General features: G+C 45.1%; 1 protein-coding gene across 8 annotated transcripts in view; it reads right to left on the bottom strand.

Annotated features, from left to right (window-relative positions):
* The window catches only part of LOC144491370 (ubiquitin carboxyl-terminal hydrolase 47-like), a 52,089-nt gene extending 41,692 nt beyond the window's left edge, over positions 1-10,397 (bottom strand). The window contains exons 1-3 of one of the 8 annotated variants that reach the window (XM_078209090.1): positions 9,196-9,293; positions 5,995-6,179; positions 2,776-2,820 (exon numbers count right to left, since the gene is read on the bottom strand). In XM_078209090.1, coding sequence (XP_078065216.1) covers positions 2,776-2,820; positions 5,995-6,031 — 82 coding nt within the window. In that variant the 5' untranslated portion in view covers positions 6,032-6,179; positions 9,196-9,293. Of the gene's footprint in view, positions 1-2,775; positions 2,821-3,002; positions 3,345-5,994; positions 6,180-9,195; positions 9,420-9,689 lie in introns of those variants that run through there. The other 7 variants (XM_078209091.1, XM_078209092.1, XM_078209087.1 and 4 more) reach the window with 7 other exon arrangements.
* Positions 10,398-23,182: the final 12,785 nt, after the last annotated feature.

Below are 23,182 nucleotides of genomic sequence, written 5' to 3'. Positions count from 1 at the left end.
ATTAAACAACTCACTGGAGAGAAGGCTCAGCAATTATCCCTGTCCTCAATGATGGGGGAGCCCAGCACATTAGTGCAAAAGGACAGGCTGAAGAAACTGCCTTCTCTGAAGGTTCCCAGCATCACAGATTAACTCCACATTATATCAAGAAATATTTGAGGACACTGAATACTGCAAAAGCATTGGGCCCTGACAATATTCCAGCAATAGGACTGAAGCCTATTCTGCTGTAGAACTTGCTGCGCCCCTAGCCAAACTGTTCCAGTACAGCTACAAAACTGGCATCTATCCAGCAATGCAAAAAGTTGCCCAGGTATATCCTCCGCACAAACAGCAGGACAAACCCAATCCAACCAATTACCAGCCCATCAGACTACACTTGATCATCAGTAATGAAATGGAAGGGGTCATCAACAGTGATATCAAGCAGCACTTGCTTAGCAGTAACCTGCTCACTGGCACCCTGATTGGTTCTGCCAAGGTTACTCAACTTGCTATCTCATTACAACCTTGGTTCAAACATGGACAAAAGAGCTGAACTCCAGAGGTGAGGTGAGAGTGACTGCTCTTGACATCAAGGCAACATTTGACTGAGTGGGGCAACAGGGAACCCTGGTAAAACTGGAGTCAATGGGAATCAAGGGGACAACTCCCCACTAGAGAGTAGACAATTATGGAATGCAGTAAAAGGCTCACAGAACACAGAGAAAGACACCTCTTGGACAGGATGACACAGCTGACTAGAGAGGCAGGTTATATTGTGACTGGCTGGAAAGACTTGGATTTATTCCTCAGATCTTGTTTCTGTAAGTATGGTGTAAATGGAGGCTGCAAAATTCTGCTCCATAGTGTCTGATTTTTGGTGTTACAAGTGCTTTTTGTCATCCAAAATGATGTCTGTGATGCCAATACACATACTCGCCATTACAATGATCAACATGTAATACTGAGTTGAAATCAGTACTGTCATTTTGGAATTAGTTGGTAGGCTAATGCCCTCCCTTAAACATATGCAGCTGAACACTCACCCAATAGCAGGAAGAAGCATCTACCAACATGTTTAAAAGGATCTTCAACTACTTTCAGGTGAATTGTTGAGAATTTTTTACTGGCTCTTCACAGAATCCCTACAGTGCATAAGAAGGACATTTGGCCCATTGAGTCTGCACAAACTCTCCAACAGAGCATCCTATACAGGCCCTATCCTCGTATATCCCCATGTATTCCAGTAATCCCCCTAACACACATATCCTGGGACACTAGCCTGGCCAATCAACCTGCCCTGCACATCTTTGGGCTATGGGAGCAAACCCATGAGACATGGGGAGAGCATACAAACATCACAGAGACAGTCCCCCAAGGCTGAATTGAACCTGGGTCCCTGGTGCTGTGAGGCAGCAGTGCTAACCACTGTGCCACTCCCTGCTGTGATTGTGGAAGTTTTCAGTGAGTTCCAGAGTTGTTTAAAGTTATTGAAGTCGATATGGAGTGGTGTAGCACATGCTGAAGAATGTCATGCAGATTTAAAGGATTCTGCACAAGCCACTTACTTCTAGACCTGGGTGCAGTGATTTGCATCCCCGTTGGCCTACAGCACAAGGAAAATGAGCTAAGATGATGTGACACAGACCTGGACGTGCAGCTCAAAGTGGGTCGAGGAGGGGGAGATGGACTCAGAATAGGAGATGCTTTCAGCTGAAGGTGTTCAGGAAGCAAATTCCTTACCTCAACCTCAGAAAAGGACAGGGGGCCACAAATCTCCTCTTCATTAAGGTGTTGTTTATGGAAATCTGGGCGGGATTTTCCAGCTGCACTCACCCCAAAACCGGAAAATCCTGCCCGAGGTCAATGGACATTTGCATGGTCCACCCCCCGCCAGCTACGATTCCCGTGGTGGGTGGGGTGGGAAAATTCCCCCCCGGCATCTGCTGCAGCCTCAGACAAGGGCAAAGATTGCACTGCCAGTGGTTGTGAAGTTGATTGTCCCATGATCTTTTACATGTCAGGATCTTTCCAGCCTGGAGCAGGCAATATGTGCAATATTTCTCAGTTTACCATCCACTATTGCATCAGAAAGGACACAGAATCTATGTTTTTCAAAAGGGACAATTTAATTTAATTTTTCTTCTGTGAGGGGGATGCTGGTAGAATGAGCTTCAGGGAATTGCAATGGCATGGTGCAGAATGCCACTGGCGGAATCTTAATGTAACCTATAAAATTCTTAAGGGGCTTGATAAGATAGATGCTGAGAGGTTTTTTCTGCTAGCTGGGGAACCTAAAACATGGGGGCCATCATAGGATAATGGGACAATCATTTAGGACTGAGCCAAGTACAAATTACTTCACTCAAAGGATTGCAAATCTTTGGAATTCTCTACCCCAGAAGACTGTGGATGCTCCAACATTGACTATATTTAAGGATTGAATAGACAGAATTAAGAGACATGGTGAACAGGACGAAAAATGGAAAAGTGTGGAATTTTCCCATCCTGCCCGCCATAGCAGGTGGGGGCCGGACCATGCAAAGATCCATTGACGTTGGGCGGGATTTTCCAGTCTTGGGATGGAGTGAGGCTGGAAAATCCCACCCGCTGTCTAAGATGGACCATGATGGTATTGAATGATGTAACAGCCTCCACAGGCCATGTGGACTATTCCTATTTCTATTTCTAGTTTAACAGATAACTATTCCATTCTCTCTATATATGCTACTTTTGAGGACTATTTCCAGGCTTTATTTTTGTATTTCACTATGTTGTTTATGATAGCCTTACCTGGTCCGTTTAAACCTTGTTTATTGCCCATAGTTCCCACGGCCGCTGCAAACAAGTACAGAAAGAATTGTAACATCCTTACATACATTGGAACGCCAGGGGGAGAATCTCCTCCTGTACTGTTGTTTACAAAGTGACATCCAATCGCTGAAATAATTCATTTGATTGGCGTCTCAGCATTAAAAGATTATCCTTTCATTAACAGAGATAATTAAACTCCACTTTACCAATAATTTTGCTGGGCCACACCTTCCAAAACAGAGACAGGAACCAGGTCCGCAAAGGCAACCTGTGAAAAATGACCCAGGCCAGGAATCTGACCGTTTGTATAACTAGAACAATCAAATTCATCATCAAACACTTCACCCCTAAAACTTGCGGAACACTTACTGCCTTGGATCACAGCAAATAACTATATAAGAAACGGTTTCCTTTATTATTTGAAATGTCCGTGGTGTCTCGGTTGCAGCAGAACACCACCCTAAACTTTCATTTTCGGTTCCGACTAGATTAGTTTTGCAGCACTGCCCTGGTTCAAGTTTTAAATTACTATTAACTCACGATCCGGTGACTGCGCGACTTGGTTTTACGGGAAATTATAATACATTTTTTTGGGCGGGTCTCAATTGTTTTGTTTTTATTTCACAAGTTATTTTAGTGCGCATTCCAGGGGTTGGAAGGCAGTTGCTAATGTTTAAATCTCGGGATAGACTTGGGCAACCCAATTCTAGGGGCAGACTATTTTAACCCCACATTAAACTGTGAATCAAAATATCCAATCCCTCTACACCTGCATTCCCCACCAAGATGGCCTGAGAGCTCTTCCCTTCTTCCTCAGACAGAAACGTGAATAATCCCCATCCACCACACTCTCCTCAGTCTGGCTGAACTGGTTCTCTCACTCAACACTTTCTTCTTTAATCTCACTCAACAATTTCTCCTTTAACTCCTCTGTCTTCCACCAAATAAAAAGTGTGGCTCGCATGGGTCCCAGTCATACCTGTCTTTTTATGGGGTAGTGAAACTTTCCCTGTTCCAGTCCTACTCCACCACCCCACTCAGGTCAACTACCACATTCCTACCCTCTGCAACTTTGTTTTGTTATTTACACATTCTCTCAATGGGCTATCAGCACAATTCCTAGCCTTTATCCTCACCATTTACATTCCCTCTGTCTTTTTGTCTATGCCACCGCTATCAATTATAGCTGCCCACCCCCGACCTCCCACCTCACCGTATAAATCATGTCCTATTTTCCTTATCTTCAGCTCTGATGAAAAGTCATCCTGACTCGAAAAGTTGGCTCATTTCTCTCTCCACAGATGCTGTCAGACCTGCTGAGATTTTCCATCATTTTCTATTTTTATTTCAGAGTCCAGCATCCACAGTATGTTCCCCTTAAACTGTGAATGCAGTCGCTGCCATAAGTTATTTTAATTTCTTGGCCCCATTTAACTGCTACCAGCCTTGCCTCACGCTCCTGACAATCAGCCTAACTAATCCCTGGGTCTGAATAGCTGAACCCACAGGTTTAACAAAGTGAACAGACAGGAGCTAATCTGGACAAGGAAAGCTCAGCCCTGTCACCCAAGGTTCTGAAAGCCACAGAATGAGATGTTCAGCATTCCCTTGTGGATCACCCACAGCAACTTAACTATCACTCACTCTCTGGGGGCTAATGAGCCTGTAAAATCCCCAGAGATACTTAATCAAGAGTTCATAGAAAGATCATAGAAACCCTACAGTACAGAAAGAGGCCATTTGGCCCATCGAGTCTGCACCGACCACAATCCCACCCAGGCCCTACCCCCATATCCCTACATATTTACCCACTAATCCCTCTAATCTACGCATCTCAGGACACTAAGGGAAAATTTTAGCATGGCCAAACAACCTAACCTGCACATCTTTGGACTGTGGGAGGAAACCGGAGCACCCGGAGGAAACCCACGCAGACACGAGGAGAATGTGCAAACTCCACGCAGACAATGACCCAAGCCGGGAATCGAACCCAGGTCCCTGGAGCTGTGAAGCAACAGTGCTAACCACTGTGCTACCGTGCCGCCATGTTGGACATGTAGAGTTCTGAAACTTATGCCGGATCCCCAACAGGGGGAACGCAGGACCGTACAATCGAATAGTCTTCCTCACAGAGATGAATTTCAAATCCTCCCCAAGTCACTTAACCTTCCATATCCCAGGACCAGACAATGCCCTTGCTGATGCACTGTCCTGGGTTTAAACCTCGATAAAGGGAAATGCAGCAGGGAACTGCCACTGTCCCTGCTAGCTGTGTTTCTTCTCCCAGCATGAATGAGATAATGTATGTATACTTCTTCACTTTCTATTCTTCATTCTTAAGACATCATTAAAAAAATAAAATAGAGTATTCATTCTTTCCCCAAGGCTATGGTGGATGTCCCAGAGCTAAGACCTCACGCTATGGGCAGAATTTACCTGTAGAGGCGGCCCACCATTGGTTGGCAGATAGGTCATCTGGTCCCGCTGTTATCAACGAGGTTTCTCATTGAATGCACCCCTCGCCAACAGGAAACCCATGTTGGGGGTGTGCCATCAGTGAGGCCTGAATATATAACTGGACAAAGGCTTTAAAATGACTGTGATGTGGAGATGTCAGCGATGGACTGGAATGTGAAGAATGTAAAGACTCGCATTCCAACCATTCTTCACATTCCAATCCGTAATTATCTTGCAATTGTGTCTTAGCTTATATGTGCTGTGTTTGTGAACCTACCTCTCCACTCACCTGATAAAAGAGCAACTCTCCAAAAGCTCGTAATTCCAAATAAACCTGTTGGACTTTAACCTGGTGTTGTGAGACTTCTTAAAATGACTGAACATATGACTGGCAATGGCTCAAACAAAAGGAGCTTCCTGACATTCAGAACAGCTGCCACCGCGTTATTTCTAAAGGACCACTAAATCACCCTGTGACTGCAGAGATTAAATCCCAAGGAATTAAACAAAGGTTATTTATATTCCCAATGCCAGGTCTTGGACAATGGAGATGATCAGTCTGTGAGGACAAAAGAGCCTGAAAGCACTGTTGAACATATTAATGGTTGAAACCATAACCATCGCAATAATCCAGACAAAATAATGTATATCCTGTGTCCAAATCAAAGTTGATGTCACATGATATCCTCAACTCCCACCCCCAATACCCCAAGCTTCTAGAACCTAAAATATTGCTTGTACCTGCAATTAGCTGTAAAGATCCACTGTCACCTTCCATCAACCAAGCAGCTGCAGAACCAAAGTTCTGTCCAGGTTTAAATTCAGAAGTTTAACAACACCAGGTTAAAATCCAACAGGTTTATTTGGTAGCAAAAGCCACACAAGCTTTCGGAGCCCCAAGCCCCTTCTTCAGGTGAGTGGGAATTCTGTTCACAAACAGGGCATATAAAGACACAAACTCAATTTACATGAATAATGGTTGGAATGCGAATACCTACAGCTAATCAAGTCTTTAAGATACAAACAATGCGAGTGGAGAGAGCATCAAGACAGGCTAAAGAGATGTGTACTGTCTCCAGACAGGACAGCCAGTGAAACTCTGCAGGTCCAGGCAGGCAGTGGGGATTACAAATAGTGTGACATGAACCCAATATCCCGGTTGAGGCCGTCCTCATGTGTGCAGGATTTGGCTATCAGTTTCTGCTCAGCAACTCTGCGCCGTCGTGTTTGGAGAATGCTTACCCGAATATCTGATATTCGGGTAAGCGTTCTCCAAGGCGGCCTTCACGACACACGACGGCGCAGAGTCGCTGAGCAGAGACTGATAGCCAAGTTCCACACACATGAGGACGGCCCATATATTTCAAATTTTTTTTGGATTCTGGTAAGGTCCCAATGGTTTGGGAACATGTTACTGTGCTGCCCCTAATCGAAAAGGGAAAGAGGCAGAAAGTAGGAAACTATGGGCCGGTTAGCTTGACCTTTGTAGTGGGGAAGTTGCTGGAATCAATCATTAGGGAGGAGATGATTGAACATTGGGAAAGACAAAGCTCAATCCCCTATTGTCAGCATGGTTTTATGAAGGATAACTCATGCTTGGCAAACTTGCTTGAGTTCTTTGAGGACAAAACCAGCAATGAGAACAATGGGGAACCTGTGGATGTGGTATATCTAGACTTCCAGAAGGCATTTGGCAAGGAGCCGCAAAAAAAGACTGATCCAGAAGGTGAGATCGTAGGGATTAGGGGTAGAGTACTAGATTGGATTGAGGATTGGTTGACTGACATAAGCAAAGTGTGAGATAGATGGATCCTTCTCTAGCTGGTGAAATGTAACGAGCAGTTACTAGCAACAACTAGCAGGGGTCAGTCCTCAGACTTCAACTGTTTACAATCTATATAAATGATCTGCAAGCAGGGGCAGAGTGTAACATAGCAAAATTTGCAGATGATACTAATATTGGTGGGAAAGCAGGCAGTGAAGTGAAGTGAGCGGGTAAAGATTTTACAGATGGATATAGATTGACTCGGAGAAATTTGGCAGATGGATTTGATGTGGATAAGTGTGAGGTTATCCACATTTTGGCTGAAAAAATAGAAAATCAAATTACTATCTAAATGGAAAGCAGATTCAAAATGTGTCCGAACAGAGGGATCTGGGTGTCTTTGTTCATGAATCGCAGAAAGTTAATATGCAGGTACAGCATATAATAAAAAAGCAAAAGGGATGTTGGCATTTATTGCAAAAGGACTGGAGTATAAAAGTAGAGGAGTATTCCTGCAATTGTATAGGGTGTTGGTAAGACCACATCTGGAGTATTTAGTCCAGTTTTGGTCTCTTTATTTGAGGAAGATGCAGTGGCATTGGAGGCAGTTCAGAGGAGGTTCACCAGATTGATTCTGCAGATGAAAGGATTCATATAAGGAGAGATTAAACAATTTGGGCTTCTACTCACTGGAGTTTAGAAGGATGAGAGGGGAAATACTAAAAGGGATTGATACAGTAAATGTAGATCAAATGTTTCCCCTTGTGGGGCAATCTCGAACAAAAGGTCTCAGGTTTTGGTTGAGAGGCAGTAGATTTAAAACTGAGATGAGGTGGAACTACTTCTCGCAGAATTTATGAAACTTACTGCCACACAGCCTGGTGGAGTGTGAATCATTAAATGGTTTCAAGGAGATAATATATTTCTGATAAAAATCGGATTAAAGGGATATGGGGAACAGGTGGGGAGAAAGAAAGAACTGCCATGATCTGATTGAATGACGGAGCAGGCTCAAAGGGTTGAATTGCCTGCTTCTGCTCTTAATTCATATGTCTCTATGTATGCTCCTATGTTTAAATTAACCCCCCCCCCCCCGCTAATACTAACATGTATGTGACACATTTTAAACTACCACTTGAAAGTTTTAGTTTCAGATCATTTTTCACTTTCTAAATAATCACCTTTGTTGACTGTTATTATAATTTAGTTGAAACTCATCGTAAAGGTGTTTTTATATTGGTTGCACATGCTTAAAAAGTTTATTATTTAATTACATTGCGGTAATTATGAAAGATGTGTGTCCACTTTTTGCTGACATTGGTGCAAATGGTTAAATAACCTCTTCTGGGCTATATCATACCTTGATATAAATAACATTTTCATTACTTACACAAGTGTTTACATTTTTTTTAAATTTTGCAGCGAGGGAATAAAATTATATTTTTTTAATTGAAAATGTTAATAATGTTTTGAAAACGATAGCTGCTTAGTTTTATTTTGATAAGCAAATTATGTAAAAGAAATGTTTAAATGATTTCAGGGTAATACATAAATCTGTACATTTGGATAAATGAATAATCTAACCATCCAAGCATACGATGATTTCAGTAATTATTGTTTTAATTATAGTAATTCAAAATAGAGGTATCCAGACAAGACTTATACAGGGAGATATAACCATTTTAGTTACTTGAACAATTAGTGAAACGGGCATTTTAGTTACTTGAACAACTAGTGAAACGGGCTTCTCTACATTCTCGGTGAAGTTGTAGTGGCAAAGAAGGGATTTTCTGTGCGAGGCCATGGGGCATTTTGACACAGGATGAGACTGAGGAGCGTGCGGCCAAGTGCAAGTGACCATCCAGGTGGCCGAGTTTTGGATAACCTCCAATTCACGGAGAGTGGACGGTGGGAAGCCCGCCGAGGGGCACACTCGAAAACTTGAACCTGGATGTAACAAAAGTTTTGGCAAGGGTCACAGGGGCAGGTAAAAGGAAGCAGAGTGGAGACAAGCACAGTTACAGGAAGGTAGAAGGCAATCTTTGTGAGACAGGATGTGGCATCAGAAAAGTGGATGGAGAGATAAACCCAACATGAATATTTAAAGCGGCTAAACATAGCAGCATTCCAAATATTCACACTTCAAATCATTGCTCTTATTACAAAAATGCACCAACCTGCAAAAATCAATGAATGGCCATAAAATATTTCACGCAAATTATCATTGGGATGAAACTGAAACTAAGCACAGATTGTTCCCAAATTCGACCAGCCCTTTTTTCCCACGTAATTCGCCGTCAATTCGACCTATTGCCTTTGACGTACTATATATATCTCAGTTCCAGTTGGAGTGCCTTTGTTACTAAACGTTGGATGAGTGTGTTGGTACAGTATGTCTGGTTCTGAGCAGGGCGGCGGCAACTTTGATCCCAGAGACGGTGCTTTGGTATTTGTTAATAGAAAGGATGAGATCACAGATAAGAGAATCCGTCTCGGTGGGAAGGGGGAAGGGACAAGTCATTCAGGCATTTTAACCAGAATGTGGTTCGAAGAGGAGTACAAAAGTTGTCGGAGAGAGGGGATGTAGTTTGAGAGATCGAACCAGAAATTGAGGTAATATTTAGGAAGTAAAGGAGTGGAAAATAAACGATGTGAGAGAAAACATACTCACCTGATGAAGGGGCAGCGCTCCAAAAACTCGTGGTACCAAATGAACCTGTTGGACTTTAACCTGGTGTTGTGAGACTTCTTACTGAGAGAAAAAAAAAATGTGTGGCGAGAACTAACAGAAGAACTATTCAGTGGCTGGCATGTTTTAGTGGGCTTGTATTAACATTGGTGCTGCCGTTGAATTCTATATTACTTTCTATTTCACATTATAAAAATGGCACAGTGGTTAGCACTGCTGCCTCACAGCGCCAGGGACCTGGGTTCAATTTCAGCCTTGGGTGACTGTCTGTGTAGAGTTTGCACATTCTCCCCGTGTCAGCGTGTGTTTCCTCCAGGTTACCTCCCACACTCCAAAGATGTGCAGGTTAGGTTGATTGGCCATGTTAAATTGACCCTAGTGTCGGGGGATTAGCAGGATAAATGTATGGGGTTACAGGAATAGGGCCTGAGTGGGATTGTGGTTAGTACAGACTTGATGGGCTGAACGGCCCCCTCCTGTACTGTAGAGATTAGAACATAGAACAGTACAGCACAGAACAGGCCCTTCGGCCCACGATGTTGTGCCGAGCTTTATCTGAAACCAAGATCAAGCTATCCCACTCCCTATCATCCTGGTGTGCTCCATGTGCCTATCCAATAACCGCTTAAATGTTCCTAAAGTGTCTGACTCCACTATCACTGCAGGCAGTCCATTCCACACCCCAACCACTCTCTGCGTAAAGAACCTACCTCTGATATCCTTCCTGTATCTCCCACCACGAACCCTATAGTTATGCCCCCTTGTAATAGCTCCATCCACCCGAGGAAATAGTCTTTGAACGTTCACTCTATCTATCCCCTTCATCATTTTATAAACCTCTATTAAGTCTCCCCTCAGCCTCCTCCGCTCCAGAGAGAACAACCCTAGCTCCCGCAACCTTTCCTCATAAGACCTACCCTCCAAACCAGGCAGCATCCTGGTAAATCTCCTCTGCACTCTTTCCAGCGCTTCCACATCCTTCCTATAGTGAGGTGACCAGAACTGCACACAATACTCCAAATGTGGTCTCACCAAGGTCCTGTACAGTTGCAGCATAACCCCACGGCTCTTCAACTCCAACCCCCTGTTAATAAAAGCTAACACGCTATAGGCCTTCTTCACAGCTCTATCCACTTGAGTGGACAGCTTTAGAGATCTGTGGATATGAACCCCAAGATCTCTCTGTTCCTCCACAGTCTTCAGAACCCTACCTTTGACCCTGTAATCCACATTTAAATTAGCCCTACCAAAATGAATCACCTCACATTTATCAGGGTTAAACTCCATTTGCCATTTTTCAGCCCAGCTTTGCATCCTATCTATGTCTCTTTGCAACCTACAACAGCCGTCCACCTCATCCACTACTCCACCAATCTTGGTGTCATCAGCAAATTTACTGATCCACCCTTCAGCCCCCTCCTCTAAGTCATTAATAAAAATCACAAAGAGCAGAGGACCAAGCACTGATCCCTGTGGCACTCCGCTAGCAACCTGCCTCCAATCCGAAAATTTTCCATCGACCACCACACTCTGTCTTCGATCAGACAGCCAGTTACCTATCCAATCGACCAACTTTCCCTCTATCCCACACTCCTCACTTTCATCATAAGCCGACCATGGGGGACCTTATCAAACGCCTTACTAAAATCCATGTATATGACATCAACTGCCCTACCTTCATCAACACACTTAGTTACCTCCTCAAAAAATTCTATCAAATTTGTGAGGCACGACTTGCCCTTCACGAATCCATGCTGACTATCCCGGATTAATCCGCATCTTTCTAAATGGTCGTAAATCCCATCTCTAAGGACCTTTTCCATCAATTTACCAACCACCGAAGTAAGACTAACCGGTCTATAATTACCAGGGTCATTTCTATTCCCTTTCTTAAACAGAGGAACAACATTCGCCATTCTCCAGTCCTCTGGCACCATCCCCGTGGACAGCGAGGACCCAAAGATCAAAGCCAAAGGCTCTGCAATCTCATCCCTTGCCTCCCAAAGAATCCTAGGATACATTTCATCAGGCCCAGGGGACTTATCGACCTTCAGTTTATTCAAAACTGCCAGTACATCCTCCCTCCGAACATCTATTTCCTCCAGTCTATTAGCCTGTATTCATTCATCACCTCGCCTATCTCTACTGACTCCATACACAAGTTCCCACTACTGTCCTTGACCGGCCCTAACCTCACCCTGGTCATTCTTTTATTCCTCACATAAGAGTAAAAAGCCTTGGGGTTTTCCTTGATCCGACCCGCCAAGGACTTCTCGTGTCCCCTCCTAGCTCTCCTAAGCCCCTTTTTCAGCTCATTCCTTGCTAACTTGTAACCCTCAATCGAGCCATCTGAACCTTGTTTCTTCATCCCGACATAAGCTTCCCTCTTCCTTTTCACAAGACATTCCACCTCTTTCGTGAACCATGGTTCCCTCACTCGGCCATTTCCTCCCTGCCTGACAGGGACATACCTATCAAGGACATTCAGTATTTGTTCCTTGAAAAAGTTCCACTTTTCATTAGTTCCTTTCCCTGACAGTTTCTGTTCCCAACTTATGCCGCCTAATTCTTGCCTAATCGCATCATAATTACCTCTCCCCCAATTGTAAACCTTGCCCTGCCGTACGGCCCTATCCCTCTCCATTGCAATAACAAAAGACACCGAATTGTGGTCACTATCTCCAAAGTGCTATCCCACAACCAAATCTAACACTTGGCCCGGTTCATTTCCCAGTACGAAATCCAATGTGGCCTCACCTCTTGTCGGCCTATCCACATATTGTGTCAGGAAACCCTCCTGTACACACTGCACAAAAACTGCCCCATCCGAACTATTTGACCTACAAAGGTTCCAATCAATATTTGGAAAGTTAAAGTCCCCCATGACAACTACCCTGTGACCCCCACACATATCCATAATCTGCTTAGCAATTTCTTCCTCCACATCTCTATTACTATTTGGGGGCCTATAGTAAACTCCTAACAATGTGACCGCTCCTTTCCTATTTCTAACCTCAGCCCATATTACCTCAGTGTGCAGATCCCCCTCGAAGTGCCTTTCCGCAGCCGTTAAACTATCCTTGATTAACAATGCCACTCCTCCACCTCTTTTACCAGCTTCCCTACACTTAGTGAAACATCTATACCCCGGAACGTCCAACAACCATTCCTGTCCTTGTTCTACCCACGTCTCCGTAATGGCCACAACATCGTAGTCCCAAGTACCAATCCACGCCCCAAGTTCATCTACCTTGTTCCGGATGCTCCTTGCATTGAAGTAGAGACACTTCAACCCACCGTCCTGTCTACCGGTACCCACCCTTGACCCTGATACCTTCCCCAATACCTCACCACCCTCACTGACTTCTGGACTACAACTCCTTTTCCCACTCCCCTGACAAATTAGTTTAAACCCCCCTGAAGAGCCATAACAAATTTTCCTCCAAGGATATTGGTGCCCCTCTGGTTCAGGTGCACCCTGTCCTGTTTGTACAGGTCCCACCTTCCCCAGAATGTGTTCCAATTATCCACGTATCTGAAACCCTCCCTCCTACACCATCCCTGCAACCACATGTTTAACTGTACTCTCTCCCTGTTCCTCAACTCGCTATCACGTGGCACCGGCAACGTACCAGAGATGACCACATGTTTTGTCTTGGCTCCCAGCTCCAGAATTCTATTCCAATATCCCCTTTGGTCCTCAGAATGATTTATTGTCCCTCCTATTTTAGTATTGTCCGCAAATTTGGACACCACTCTTTCTAACCCAATATATAAATCGTTGATGCATAAATCTTAATTGAAGGGGGTTTTGGTTTTCACCATAAGTCCTGCTTTAAGGGTTAACAACCCTGGCTGAATGTATTCCTGATTTTCACCACATGATCCGCTGTCTTTGATAATAATCATAGAATCAATCATAGAAACCCTACAGTGCAGAAGGAGGCCATTCAGCCCATCGAGTCTGCACCGACCACAATCCCACCCAGGCCCTACCCCCACATATTTTACCCGCTAATCCCTCTAACCTACACATCCCAGGACTCTAAGGGACAATTTTTAGCCTGGCCAATCAACCTAACCCGCACATCTTTGGACTGTGGGAGGAGACCGGAGCACCCGGAGGAAACCCACGCGGACACGAGGAGAATGTGCAAACTCCACACAGACAGTGACCCGAGCTGGGAATCGAACCCGGGATCCTGGAGCTGTGAAGCAGCAGTGCTAACCACTGTGCTACCGTGCTGCCCTTAGTAACTAACAGGCAAAACAAATTCAAGAACATGTTTTGAAGAAGTGACCACGCCCTCACTCCTACGACAATTAATCACTTGGCTTACTCAAAGTGTTTTTGGAGAAATGTAAACTTCTAGAGACTCCAGTTTGATCCTAGAGGCTTGGCGACTTCATATAGAATCATACAATCCCTACAGTACAGAAGGAGGCCATTCAGCCCACCGAGCCTGTACCAACAATAATCCCACCCAGGTCCTACTCCCTTAACCCCATATATTTACACTGCCAATCCTCCTGACACGTTAGTATCGCCAATCAACCTAACCCGCACATCTTTGGTCTGGGGAAGGAAACCCTCGCAGACACGGGGAGAATGTGCAAACTCCACACAGACAGTCACCTGAGGCCAGATCGAACCCGAGTCCCTAGCACGGTGAGATAGCAGTGCTAACTGCTCTGCCATTGTGCCTCCATTTTATCATTGCTTTTGGTAACTGTGAAGAAATTATTTCAGCCTCATAAGGTTCCATGGAGAATACATGGTATTTGCATTTCCAGTGTTCGGATCAATATTTGGATCATTGAGCATACTATATGGGCCCGGTTTTACCATTTTCATTCTAAGAGCTGAATCTGGGCGCAATTCAGATCCAACTTGGAAATCTACTTTCAGGCGCTCCCATACGCACTTAGCCTGGAAAAAGAATCGTGGGTCTGAATTGCGCTGTGGGCGGGGCTTATCACGCCTCAAATGATCAGAGCTCTGAACTGCGCATGCGCAGTGAGGAAAAAAATTTGAAAATTGCGCCCCTGTCACATCGCTCCCGGGCCACACAAAGCGGATAAAGCGGCCCGGGAGCGAAAAACGGGAGCAATGCTCCCACAGACATCACCCCATCCCCCACAACATAACTGTCCCCCTTATCCACCCCCCCCCACTACCCCGACCAATCGCGACCCTCTGCTCCCTTTCCCCCCACCGATCACCCGCAGAGCGACAGTGGACACCTCCTGCACCCCCCCAAAATCCGTCTGGCCTCCCTCCCCCCTCCCCCACCAGACAATGATTGGGCCTCCCTCCTCCCCTCCCCCCCACCAGAGATACATCTGACCCGCTTCCTCCTCCCCCACCCCACCAGAAAATGGTCGGGCTCCCTTCTCCTGCCCCCCCCCGCCGCCTCGCTACCAGAGAGTGATCTGACCCGCCTCCCTCCCCACCCACTCCACCACCACCGATCTGAGTCAGAGAGCTGTTGGAAGCGCTGAACTTACCTCTTCAGAAGTTGGAGCGTCCAAAACAGACCTGGTCGGCAAAGGTCTGTTTCGCGCCGAATCTGGACGCGCGACCCGATGGTAAAGTGGGAAATGCTGATAAAGCTGGGCGGGCAGTTCATTAATTCAATTTAAATGCACGTAAATACATGTAAATCGCCATTGCGCCTGTTTCAGACGCGAATCAGATCGTGGCCATTGAGGTCCTCGGTAAAGACGAGGTCGCGGATCACGTTAATGACCTCACGCCCGACTTTACCATGTTTTCACGCCCGAAATGGTAAAATCGGGCCCTATGTGAACAAATGCTTTCTAGTAATTAGATTTACCACCAAAACTCTTAGTTCCCTTTTGAAATAGTCACATAAACCACTTAGTCCAAGGGCAATTAGGGATGGGCAACAAACGCTGGCCTTCCTAATGATACTCACATCACATAAAGAATTTAAAGAAAGAGACTCTATGGCTGAAAGTTCACCACCTTTCAAGCCGGTGGGATTTTCCCATCCCATCGCATTGAATGGAGATTTGGCTGGCCACCAAATTCTCTAAAGTGGTGTAAACAGCCAGTAAGATTGGGCCTTATGATTCCATTTGTGGCAATTTTCGTGAGGACACAGAAATTACGACGGACTAGACAGGGTGCAGCTGCGTTTCCCAGTCCAGCTCGAGACCAATTAGTGATCACGCTAGGCTGGTTGGCCACTAAGTGGCAGCCAGCATGAAACGTGTGTGGATAGGGGCCAGTGAGGCCGGGAGCATGGTGGGCACCAGATCCAATGGCAGAGGCAGGTCTGCATCATGATGGCAGCAGCACCAGGAAGTCACTGCAGGCAGGAGAGCACTTCAGGTGATTGCCTATATGCCCTTGGGGAGGTAGTGACTGCCAGGAGAGACACCCTCATGGTGCAGGATGAAAGGAGAAGACCACCCACCAAGGAAGCCTGGGTAGAGGTGGCAGCTGAGATCAACAGCCATGAACTGGTCTGGCACACATGGATCCAGTGCCGGAAAAGGTTCAGTGATTTTCTGTGCTCAGCAAGAGTGGGTTCTGAGTTGGCATAGTCCAGTGCGGGGAACTGAGGAACGGTGCACTGGACCTCTGTCATGTCAAGGTAGTTGGATTGCTGCCTGTATACGTTGGTAGCTGGGTAGTGGCATCTTCTGCGGGATGTCCCCTTTGCCATTTCTGCTAGTCCTGAGCATCTTGTGCTTGTGCCTCTGCTCTGAGGTGATGTCTTTGACCACCTGGCCTCCTGTCCTCAGAAGAGGTACTCCCAGCTGAGTAGATTATACCCATCTGTAGGGATGCTAATGGGGCTGAACCATGCTAGAGGGACATAAATCTCAGATGTCACAAGACTGAAATGCCCTGACAATTACAGACTAGATGCACAAACCTACAAAAAAGCAGTGAAAATGCTCACAATGCTCCAAACCAAACTTTCAAAAACTTCTACCGACTCGGTCTGCCTTTTGCTCCACCCCCCTTTTAAGGAAGTAAAGTTGCCATTGTCCTAGATGACTGTAGGCTGCTCTCCCCTTTGAGAGGGAGAGTTGACTGGTGGTGATTTAACCTGAGGATCGCAACACCTCAGGCGAGGGGCAAGGTTGAGAAGATGAGGCTTTCATGAATAACCTTAGCTGGTACAGGAGTTGGTTAGCTCAGTTGGCTGGACATCTGGTTTGTGATGTAGAGCAGCACCAACAGTGTAGGTTCAATCCCTGCCTGAGGTTGTTCATGAAGGCCCACCTTCTCAACCTTACCTGAGGTGGGGTGACTCCCAGGTAATATCCCCACCAATCAGCACTCTGCCTCTCAAAGGGGAGAGTAGCCTATGGTCATCCGAGCCCCCTTGGATGGCTGCCTGCCCGTAAAAATTGCACAGGCCAACATAGTAATCAGGTCAATTGTGCTTTTCACATCTAAATTAGCTTTCTGATTGTCAGCGGGGGTATACGCAATTTGCACTTGCGCCTGCGACAGAAATATAGTGCAAGTGCGAGACAACATCTGGATGTGTGCTTGGCACCTTCTCATGTGATTTCACATACTTCTGGATCGGGCACGCACCCAACTGGACAGTGTGAAATTGTGCCCTAAGTTTTGTGTCAATTTACACCCATCACTTGGCAATCAATAGCTATGTAAATAGCAAGTATCACAATGGTTTCATATCTGACAATGCATGTTTGCCAAAGGTTATAATTAGAAGCTGCAGCTAGAATGTTTTGCAATGAGTTAATAATCAATATGAAACTAGCTACAATGTAATACTGGATTTAGCTTTGAGTCCCATAGAATGAAAGTATTAAAAAGACAATAAATATTTTTGCTGTAAAAGTGTAGTTTTTAAATTTTTTAAAAAAATCCTTTAAAGATTGCCTGTAAATAACAGTTATCCATTTTAGGAGATGATGATCCAACTGTTCTGAGAATAGGAATGTCCTGTGGGCATGCTGTCGATCCCAAATCACTCAATGCCTGGTGTCGGAGTCTCACGGATACGGTCAATATGACAGTTTTATTCATATTTTCCTCTTTTTTATACTTTCTTTGTCTATTGGTACATGTGATATTTTATGGTATGGTTTCATTATATTCAACCCTAAATATATGAACTCATGTTCCCATACTTATCCTTCAAATAACGCCTTCCAGTATTATCTGAAGCTTGGAGTTTCCTCAACAACTTCATGACATTTTATTTCAGTGTCAGTGAAATTCCTATTGTGTGGTTTGTAATCACACACAATGGCCCTGATTTTACCATCACGGCCGCCCGAGGCTTGTAAGATCGTGGCCGAGGTCAACGGGGAATGCCGTTCTGTGAGCCTCACCCACCCCGATTTCAGGGCAGCCATGCTGGCAAAATCAGGGCCAATAACAAGCTGATTGAACGTTTAAAGCAGAGATTGATAGATTCCTGATTGACAATATCGTAAAGGGCTATGGAGATGCTGGGTGTAAAAGGCATTGAAGTGTCCGCTCAGCCATGATCGTATTAAATGATGCAGCAAGCTCGATGGGCTGAAAGGCCTACTCTTGACCCTATGTTCCTATCAGGAATATCACGGTCACGGGCATTCGGCCTCTGATATTCGGGTAAGCGTTCTCCAAGGCGGCCTTCGCGACACACAACAGTGCAGAGTCGCTGAGCAGAAACTGATAGCCAAGTTCCGCACACACGAGGACGGCCTCAACCGGGATATTGGGTTCATGTCACACTATTTGTAACTCCCACAGTTGCGTGGACCTGCAGAGTTTCACTGGCTGTCTTGTCTGGAGACAATACACATCTTTTTAGCCTGTCTTGATGCTCTCTCCACTCACATTGTTTTGTTTCTTAAAGACTTGATTAGTTGTAAGTATTCGCATTCCAACCATTATTCATGTAAATTGAGTCTGTGTCTTTATATGCTCTGTTTGTGAACAGAATTCCCACTCACCTGAAGAAGGGGCTTAGAGCTCCGAAAGCTTGTGTGGCTTTTGCTACCAAATAAACCTGTTGGACTTTAACCTGGTGTTGTTAAACTTCTTAAAATGGAAGATGCATGGGGGACATGGGAGATCTAAGAGGAAATGAGAGATATGGTGGGCATTGGATATCTGAAGGGGCATAGGCATTGAGCAGTAATGGGACATTTGAAGGGGCATGAGAGTGGGTGGAGAGGTGAAATGTGAGGGATAGAAGGCCACATATCCATAGATACGACTGGGCTAATGTCCCAGTAAACAGTCCTTCAAACCTGCCAGCTGCCTGCTTCTGTTGCCTTGGGAGGTGGTGGCCCCAATTCCAGCCTACACCAAACTTCCAAAAACAAAAATACCAGATGAGCGGGCTGCTTTTTAGAATTCTGGAATGCAACATCAGAAAATGGCCCAAATTGTGATTCCCAAACCAGTGATGAAAATATAGTCCAATGTCATTCTTCCTTCTTGATGGTATTGCATGGTTTTGATGCTTTGCAACAGTTTAGCAGGTTTTAATTGTAAAACAAGCTTTTCTTCCTTCAGCCCTGATCCTAACTTCCCAAAGCATGCTGGGTGAATGTCCAGCTTGAAATTGTGTCAAAAAATGGCTCCTTTAATGAAGCTTACTCCACTGTGCTAATTATTACATGGAAGGCTTTGATAAGTTAATCATCTAATGGTGAGAACTATTACCGAGCAAATAAACAATTATAATTGCCATTTCATATTGCGAAGGAAATTACTTCATTATGCCTTTATTTCTGAATTTAAAATCTCAGTGTAAGTGTTTGATAGACATCAAAACCTGGCTTTTTTTCTATTTTTTTCATTTCTGTATGGCTGTGTGGGAAATTTTTTCCTGTTATTTTACACCAGTTCAAATGCAAGTGGGGCATATTTTTCAAGTATGGTGTTGTTCTCATATGAATGTTTAATAGACTTATGCAAAATTCCTCTTAATGTTAAACCATTTAAAATAAAGGCTTAATTTTAAAAAATTTAAGGCACATATTAAAGTGAAGGAGCATGACTACAAATATTCATAAAAATGACGTCAATGCATTGTCCTATAAAAGAGGTGTTGAGAATATACATCAGCATCTACCTGTGTTAAGAAGTATGCAGATTGTGTTTTTCAAAGAAGTTCATGCTTTATTCAGTCTATTAATGTGTTTTGTCAGTTTATTGTTTCAACTTGAATTCTATTTCATTTCTTGAAATAAAGGCTGCAAAAATATGGTAACCACTGTAAACAAACATGAAAATTGTGATGCATCATTTATCCACACATTTCACTTCCGGTGCAGTCATTATGCAAACTTTGTTGCTGCCAGTTCATTTAAACATCCATATCATGCAGCCAGGGCTAAGCATGTTCTTGAGAAGCTGCAGGCCTCAGCAGGAGCTGCAGGACTCAGCAGGAGATGCAGGCCTCAGCAGGAGATGCAAAATTGTGAAAGGCTAGCATAAGGCCAGCCTCAAAGTGAGCCTGTAGCTTCTTAACCTCTGAAATGTTTTGGGTATTTTGGCTCAAAAAGGTGCTGGAAGTCAATGTAAATATGATTGACTTTAGCAAGACACATGGATGGTGCAACATGACAACTGCTGGAGAACTGAGGATCCTCATAGTATTTGTTGATTGGCAGATTGCAGGCTGAGGAGGTTAAGGAAAGAAGTGAGTCTGTAGAGAAAGCTGATTGGTTTTTTACCTGGAGACATTGGGTCATCTCAACATAAAGCTTGAGAGTGGCTGTGACTTTTAAAGCCACAGGCAGTGGATACCCTTTAAGTCTATGCAACGGCAACTCCTGGAGAAGGTGACCCATTGGTTCTCATTCATCTCGAGGAAGGGCAGATGCCATCTATACACCCTGGGCCGTAGAAGTGCCTCTGGACAGCCACTCTCTGGGGCCACTCCAGTGGCAGCAGAGTAGGATTTGCCACCCCTTCCTCCTCAGGTTTCCATCCTGTCTTTAGGCAGCTGGACGCCTCCTTGATGTCTTCTCTCCTCTTGATGTACTCGAAGAATGATAGCCAGTTTTACAGGCTCCATTTCTGTCTTGCACTACTTACTGCAAGTGGGGAAAGAGCAGGAATGAGCATTGAGAAATTGCCTCCATGGGTCGACCATACATCCTTGGGAGCAGTGTCTCTATGGTCACTGATTACTGTGTTAGCCATCACATCGAGAAGCTTTCCCTTAGTCTTCCAGAATGGACAAGAAGAGACACCGCACTTTCCCCACTCAGCCTGACCAAATGGCCAAGATGTGTAAAAGGTGTACATAGTCACCCTGACAGCCACTAACAATATTATCCTCAGCTTGCTCTGAGGCTGCAGTTTGGCTGAAATTTGTTCCAGAGATTTGTGTGCAAACCTTCTTTGTGAAGTGAAGGTTCCTGACACATTGGATGGAATTTTCCCATCCCACCGGCCATATGAATCGTAGCTGGGGTGGACCATGCAAAGGTCCATTGACCTCGGGCAGGAATTTCCGGCCTTGGGGCGAGTGCAGCTGGAAAATCCCTTCCATTGTTTCTCATTGAGATTTAGGTAGGAGAATTGCTCACTTAGCACCTGGGTAAATATAGCCTCATGCTGTGAGCCCTTCTCAATCTCCCCCTTCTCCTCCTCCTCCTCCTCCCTCTTCCAGCAGCTTGTATTGTTCTGTGTTACATCTGGTCATTCTTCCTGTCATGTTGTAGCCCAAGGGAGATGTAATCTACTACTTCCATGTTTAACAGTAAGTGGTTTGTGCAGAATCCTTGCAGTCTGGACAGTCACTGTTTCTAGACTTCAATAACTTTAAACAATTCTCAAAAGCACCAAACACTCGTACAAACTCAGACAAAGGCAGCTAAAGAAAATTAGTAACTAACCAGAAAGTAGTTGATGCCCCTTTAAGTAGTGCTGGTGTAGGTCATTCTGCAATGTTAGGAGAGGGCATTAGCTGATTTATTAACTGGAGTGTTGAGCTCCAGTATTGATTTTTTTTATTTGCTCGTGGGATGTGGGCATTACTGGTTGGGCCAACATTTGTTGCCCATTCCCGAAGACATTTAAGAGTCGACCACATTGCTGTGGGTCTGGAGTCACATTTTGAACTTTGCAAACTGTTGCAAATTTGTTATTGAGAAGTTAACAAGAAAATCATTCTGGAAATGTTTTAGATTTCACAGAAATGTTGGGATACCTGAGAAGTGTGTGTGCAGAAAAACATTTGTGACTGTTTTCACTAAAAACAATACAATAAATCTTCCAGATGTAGAGATCTAAGGGATTAAGGAGAATGCAGATTTGAAGGAAATTAACATAAGAAAAAAGGTTGTATTGGAGAACTTAATGGAACTGAGAGTTGGTAAGACCCCGGGACCTAATATTATGCATCCCAGAATGTTGAAAGAAGTTGCTATAGAGATAGTGGACGCATTGGTGATCATCTTCCAAAATTCTACTGATTGCGGAATGGTTCCTGAAATTAGAAGATAGCAAATGTCACCCCACCATTTAAGAAGGAAGGGAGAGAGAAAACAGGGAACTATAGTCCTGTTAGCCTTACATCAGTGGTAGGGAAACCATTGGAATCCATTTTAAAGGGTGTGATAAATAAACACTTAGGCAATCATTATTCTGATTGGGCAGTCAGCATAGACTCACCCCCCCCCCCCCCACCCCCCCCCCCCCCCCCCCCCCCCCCGCCGCCGCCCTCCCCTCCGCGGACATCACCGGCCTCTCATCTCCCCTCCCCCAGGACATCGCTAGCCACTCACCACCCTCCCCCCACGCCCCGCCCCCCCTCCTGAGGATCGCTGGCAACGTAGACAACTCCCCCCATCCTCCTCCCCGGACATCACCAAGCTCTCAGTCCCCTCCAGACATCACTGGGCTCCTGGGCTCCACCCCCTCCCGGACATCACTGGCCTCTCAACCCCTCCCCCGGACATGCCAGGCCACTCACTTCCTCCAGGCACCCATGTCCCTATGTGTCTGAATTCTAGCAACCCAACATCATCCCCAGTGCCATGCACCACCTTGATTGTCACCTCAGCGGCCACAATAGCGTCCCGCATGGCTGCACCATCCCATCACATAATTGGTGCACGATGCCTTCTGCACCCCCAATTGTGTGGCACTGGTGTGTGGCACAGAGCTTCCCCCCCCCACCCCAGATGGCTACCTCCCCCCAGATACAGACTCTGATGCCACAGGCCGATCTAACGCTCATAAGAATGGCTATGGGAAGATCCTGAACCTTTGTGCACCCACCTGGATGTTTGATTCAAAGTCCAAAGATGTGCGGGTTCGGTTAATTGGCCATGTTAAATTGCCCCTTAGTGTCAGAGGGATTAGCAGGGTAAATACAAAGGGTTATGGGGATAGGGAATGGGTGGGATTGTTGTCGGTGCAGGCTCGATGGACCAAATTGCCTCCTTCTGCACTGTAGGGATTCTATGATTCTATGATTCCACATAGCTTCCAGGTCAGACAGATG

Source organism: Mustelus asterias, chromosome 3 (assembly GCF_964213995.1).
Source record: "Mustelus asterias chromosome 3, sMusAst1.hap1.1, whole genome shotgun sequence".
Lineage (NCBI taxonomy): Eukaryota > Metazoa > Chordata > Chondrichthyes > Carcharhiniformes > Triakidae > Mustelus > Mustelus asterias.
The sequence above is the reverse complement of the archived record's forward strand: the minus strand, read 5'-3'. Positions and strand labels throughout refer to the sequence as shown.